Below are 6624 nucleotides of genomic sequence, written 5' to 3' on the forward strand. Positions count from 1 at the left end.
AAGAGAGAAAAATATAATTCTCCATACACAAGCTGAAGCAAAAAGCTATCCTACGTATTTTGTAGGATACATATAGCCTTATTTTGAAGCTCTATCCGCGGGCTCTAGACGGGCCTTAGGAAAAACACAAGCTTGTATGGTGGTTTATCTATAATACCAAATATTTAGAAATGACTAGATAAATATCTATATCTTGACATTACTAACTTGTTATTTTATTCAAATATTTAGGTTTATTTTAGGTTTATTTTATTCAAATATTTAGGTTTAACGGGCCCTAATTATGATTATAATACATTCTCCACTATATCATATTACACAAGTTAATAATTTATGTATTAAACACTGGTGTATTATAATCGAATAATAATATATTATACTGTAATATGATATACGATTATTAGATTATAAAATATTATTATAACATAGTATTGAAACTTAATATTAAGTTATAACTAAATTATGAATTTATGATAGCTTTTTTCGTCATACATAATTTTAAAAATAAAAATAATACTCCCTCCGTCCCAAAGAATATGCACTTTAGGGTCATCACGGGATTTAATGTAAAATTGGTAAAGTAAGAGAGAGGTAGAGAGAAAAAGTAAATAAAGTATTGTTAGTTGAGAATGAGTCTCACCTCATTAGAGAGAAAAAACTTTTCAAAATTAGAAAGTGCATATTTTTATGGGACGGACTAAAAGGAAAGAGTGCATATTCTTGAGGGACGGAGGGAGTAATAGTAATGATAAAAATATTTCTTAAGATTATAGTAGATGTCGAGTAATATTATTTTAAATAAAAATCTAAATAAAAAGCAAAAGGATATAAAGTACTTTAATAAAACGTAAATATCTTCTAAAAGTAATAAAAACACTGTTGGATGGATGAATATAAAGTACTTACTTTATAAACTAAGGTAGATGGTAGAGTTGTCTTAACAGTTTTAATACTTTTAAGTCGAGTTAATTATTAAGTGAACTCATTTAATTTTCAGCTAAAGGACAAATTATGGCTGGCCCTAATATGGCCATTTAACATCACTCTTTGTAATTTGTGGTTTTAAAAGAAAATTATTATTCAAGTTTCAAGTAGTAGAAGTTTATACACCATTATTTCCTAAAAAGTAGACTAATTATATCAAGTGATCACAAAATTGCATTTAAAAGTGGAGAGAGCGTACGCGTAAATGTGTGTCATGAATAGTATATGGCATAAATATGTAGTTCACTCTATTAAGACCATACTTCAGTCAGTCTATATAAAAATAGATTAAATATCACTTTACACCCAAATTATATCCATTTTATTTAAAAGATTTTGAATTTTAAGAAATATTAAGTTAAAAGTGAAACTATTGCTTTTGTATAAAAAATTTCTTGGCTTTATTTTTTTATGCCTGATTTCTTAATATGATTAATCGGATTCCATTGTGTAATTATTTTTTAGAAATACATGGTACAAAATGATACAGTTTCGGTAATCCATAAACTCTCTACAACCTGGTAGGAAATAAAATTGGACTTTCTTAGATAACAACATAGTTCGAAAGTCATATTGGAGATATTGTTTAGCATTTTTTTGTGGTTCAACCTCCCTATACTTTGGACTAATTCATAAGATAAATTTGAAAGTAAAATTAATTATTCCATTGTGTCTTGTGCTGGGAAGAAACCAAACAACCAAAGCCTGCGGAAGCACAAACGGTGTTCTTTCTCTCCCAATAACACAAGTCCGATAATTATTTCAAACACAATATGGCACGATAATATCAAAGACAAACAATCAGCAGAAATATAAACTGAGACAACGATTTTTACGTGGAAAACCCTTTCGAAGCAAAAGGGAAAAACCACGGGACTTGAGAGTCCACTCAAAAACTCCACTATAATATGTTTTTGCTACAAGATCAAATATCCAACCTCTACAACAAGTATGAACTCCAACTAGGTTGATAAAACAATCTTAAGCAAAATACCCAAAACAAGTTAAGAAAATCACCAAAACAGGGGCTGACTTCGACACCAGAAAATCTGACCTTACTGTTCACGGATCAACAATCCCACCGTACAATATCAAGATCTTCAAGTCGACTACCCACTGTCCGAATTTCAGCTCAATCAAACCACGGATGAATACCCGATCGAAGCCTCGAACAGAACTGCACCAAGCTGAAAATCTGCACTCACCTTTCACAAAATGGAGTTACACGTTGCCACTCAATCTCTCAATTTGACTCTGAATTGATGATAACAGCAGCTGACCCTCTCCTTCTTTTCTTTTTTTTTTTTTTTTTTTTTCCTTCTTTTCTCTGCACCACCGTTTCAGTTTTTGTGATTCACCCAAATCAAAAGATGTGGTGTCAATTTCTAATTAAATACACACACTAATTAGCATTAAAAAAATGCCCATCTATTTGGGCCAACTTGAGTTGGGCTCCCACATAATGGGACCAGCCCAACATCTTGCTCTTTTTATTCCAACATAATCTTTTTATTCCATGGCCATGCCTCTCAACATTAAAGCACTTTTTCTAGTCTCTTCACCTCTTTCTCCTTCACCCATCACAACATCCAAACACTCCCTTAATTCTTCTCTATTTAGCACTACTTCTCCATTCGCCCTCGCTCAGACCCCATTCCTCCACACCTTCTCCACAAGCATAGCATTCGTGGTTTGGTCAGAAATATGGGGGCACCCGATCATCGGGACCCCACATACTAGACCTTCAAGAGTCGAATTCCACCCACAGTGCGTCACAAATCAACCAATGGACTTATGGCTTACCACCTCCATTTGGGAACACCATGCCACTATCATACCATCACATTTCTTCATTTCTTCTTCATCCATTTCTTCCACCTCCTCGTCCTCGCTATCCGATGATCTAACTACCCACAAAAACGGCCTCTTGCTCTGCAAAAGTCCATGCAAAATCTCAACCTTTTGCTCGTTGTCCAATACCATCAAACTACCAAATGCAACGTACACAACCGATTTCTCCGGCTTCGAGTCCAACCACTCCATGTAATTCTCCTCACCACATGAGTAGCTTGTCGCGATCAACGGCCCAATTGCAAGCACATTTAGCTTGCTCTCGAGCTCCTTGATGGCCTCTTGCTCGAGTTCTTGAAATGTGTTTAGAAGAACAAGTGGTTTTGGAAGGGTTTGAAGCTCCTTCATGTGCTCTATCATCATAGGCCCCATGACTGGATTGATGGCGTTTTCAGGCAATACAAATGTTGGCAAATCACAACTAGATAAAGTAGGCAAATCTTGTATCCTAACACAAACTGATGAATCAGTCCCTCCTCCATCCGATTCAGCGCCGCCGCGGCCAAAGAAACGGCTATAAATGGCGAAGGCGGCGGCGCACTGTATCGCGAGGAAGGCGGAGGGGACGTGCATGTCACGCGCCACCGTTGAATCCCAGGGGACCATGAGGCTGTAGACCAGGCAGGTCACCGGCCGGCCGTCGTCGAGGGACTTTTGGATAATCTTGGTGAGATTTTCGGGGCCACATTGCCTCAAGTTTGCGAGGTAGGCGGCAGTGAGGGAGAAGTTCTCGTCGGAGAAGGAGGCATAGGACAAGCCGTTGGAGGCAGGGAGGCGTTCGAGGACGCTGGTGGCGGTGGAGAACGTGACGGTGGTGCCGAGGACGGCGAGGTTCTTGGCTAGCTGGAGAGTAGGGTTGATGTGGCCTTGGAGAGGGAAGCACACTACAAAAAACTGTCAATTTACCAGCGAAAATTAGTTGCAGATATAGTATGCTGCTGTTAGTAGCAGATTGGGGGCGGAATATCCGCTAGTAATTGTCCTAGCGAAATTAGTAGTGAATTTATGATGGATTTTGATTTCTCAATCACGGGTCATAATTAGCAGCGTATATAGTAACAGATTGATAGTCACTAGTAAATAGCAACGAACAAATGTTGCTAGTAATAAATTACCAACAATATTGCAGCGGATTGATATTTACTAATAAGTAGCAACATACAAATGTTGTTGGTAAACAATTACCAATGGAATTACAACGGACTCATTTGCACTGCTAAGTAGCAACAAACAAATTTCGTTGGCAATAAATTACCAACAATATTGCAACGGATTGATATTCACTAGGAAGTGGCAACAGAAAAATGTCGTTGGTAATAAATTACCAACAGAATTACAACAGTCTAATTTTCACTAGTAAGTAACAACGAAGAAATGTCACTGGTAATAAATTACCAACAATATTGCAGCGGATTGATATTCACTAGCAAGTAGCAACAACGAATGTTGTTGGTAATACATTACCAATGGAATTACAATAGAACAATTTTAATTAGTAAGTAGCAACAGCCAAAATGTCGTTGGTATTAAATTACCAACAAATTAGCGACGGTAAATGGTCTGCGACTAGTTAACAACAAAAAATTGCACTGGTAATAAATATTTAACAAAAAGTTGCAAAATATTACTACCTCCGTATTTTAAAATAGCAACCTTTTCCGTTTTAGTCCGTCTCTTAAAAATATAAACTTTCAAACTCTCTATTTTAGGAAATCTTTAAGCCCATAAACATCAATCTTTAAAATACGTAGGTAGCACTTAATAATAACTCCGGCTTATATTATTATAATTATTATGTGCCTTAATTTAGTATAAATTACTATATATTAATAATAAGAAGAAATTTTTAATTATACTCCCTCATCAGTATACAAGTGATTGATTTTCCCTTTTATGTTTGTCTCACCACTAATGATTGATTTTCCTATTTCACAAAAAACGATATTATTAATATTGTTTCTTAATTATTTTATATTCTCTCTCATTTAATTCAATAGTATGATTTTCTAAAATCTAGTCTCCAAGAGAAACCAATCATTTATAATAGTCACATGACATTGCTACTGAAATTTATTATAATAGTCACAGGACATGTCGCTAATGAAATTAATATTATGAAATCTGTTACTATTAGTTAATTATTAGTAATATATTCTCATTATTTTTCATTATTGAGCTTTTTGAATAAAACTAGTAAGTTAATTATGTATATGTATATATTATCTTAATTCATAGTGACCAATCTTTAATTTACTAATATTTGTGTAAATTGTAATTAAATTTCGAAATTGTTTTATTTATACTATAATTTTTTTTCTAATTGTAAAAAGCTTGATCTAGATTAATGATCTACATTAATGTAAATTAAAATTGATGCATTGGGGTTATTCGGTTGACAACTTAATCCTAGATGGATTGTCATGGCAGCCAAACAACACCATTATTGTATTGTATAGCGCATATTCTGCAATATTTAAATCATTGAATAAATAACAATCCTTCAAACTATATCCTTAAAGTCACTGAATTATTAAAAATTAAATATAACAAATTAATGACAAAATAAACTAAAATATTTAATTAATAAATCATTGTTAAGAGGAGAAGTGATTAGTGTAATCTACTTATAATATTAATTTAGTAATACTCCTTATTTAGTACTACGCAATATTTATTTCCTTTTATTTAATTTAGTAATACTCCTTAATACAAAATCTTGGAGCAGCGTTAGGCAACAATATTTATTCATTTAATACGAAAAAACTATCTATGATTATCAATTAAGTAAAATCATAGTTAAATTATAATCTTCTTTAAATTTACGAGATATGATAATCATTAAAGCTTTCAATGTTATACCTTTAATTTAACCTACTAAGCAAGCCCACCAATAGCCCTTGGACATACTAAAACCTAATTAATATTCGTAGTATGTAATTAACTCAAATAGCACACAATTCCTACAGAATTCTTATCATTTTGCCGCAGCCGCCACTCTCCTTCCTCTCACAGTTCTCTCTTTAATCTTGCTTCTGATAATCTCACGGTTCTCTCTTAAATCTCGCTTCTGATTTTGCTAAAGCATTATATATACAATGTTGTTGTGAATTTTGATTGCTTTATATGAATATCATACACATGTGGTTATGAATTTTAATTGCTTTTGTCCTTTTGTTGAGTAAGAAGAAGACTACACCTTTTAAAAGTTAATAGCATATTATTATTATTATTATTATTATTATTATTATTATTATTATTATTATTATTATTATTATTATTATTATTATTATTATTATTATTATTATTATTATTATTATTATACTATAAAAAGCTTGAAAAAGTTTTAAGATGTGGAAACGTTGTGCTATATAAACTACCTTGTAACTGTTTTGGTTTTTTCACATTAAGTGTAATCAGTTTTAACTTTTTTTGCTAATATATGTGCTAGCGACCTATCAATGATAGGTTATGAAACGTTCATGGTACACCACAATAAAAATGGAGAATTCACCTATAAGAAGACTGCGGTGAGAGATTTCGGAAAAATGGTCTCAATTCGCAAGCCTTTCGAAATTAGGGATTAAATTTGGTGACAGATCGTGGCTTGCAAATTTTTCGGAATAAAGGATTTTTGAATTTTTTTTTATCTATTTTCTCTTCTTTTTTCTTATTATTTATCCAACAATATTTATAAATTGACTTGATTACCCCTACTATTTCACCACAATTTAGATTTTTTACACCAATTTTATTTTCTTCACCCAATTCTCTTCTTCCTCCTACTTCCCC

The 6624-nt window shown here is 33.0% G+C and overlaps 1 protein-coding gene across 1 annotated transcript; it reads right to left on the bottom strand.

Annotated features, from left to right (window-relative positions):
• Window positions 1–2763: 2763 nt before the first annotated feature.
• On the bottom strand, window positions 2764–4296 carry LOC121801110 (UDP-glycosyltransferase 75C1-like). The gene is made up of 2 exons (XM_042200569.1): window positions 4231–4296; window positions 2764–3729 (listed from the first exon to the last, which is right to left on the bottom strand). The coding sequence occupies exons 1-2, from the start codon at window positions 4294–4296 to the stop codon at window positions 2764–2766; spliced, it is 1032 nt and encodes a 343-aa protein (XP_042056503.1).
• Between the last annotated feature and the right edge of the window lie 2328 nt (window positions 4297–6624).

The sequence above is a fragment of the Salvia splendens genome, chromosome 4 (genome assembly GCF_004379255.2).
Source record: "Salvia splendens isolate huo1 chromosome 4, SspV2, whole genome shotgun sequence".
In the NCBI taxonomy this organism is placed as follows: domain Eukaryota; kingdom Viridiplantae; phylum Streptophyta; class Magnoliopsida; order Lamiales; family Lamiaceae; genus Salvia; species Salvia splendens.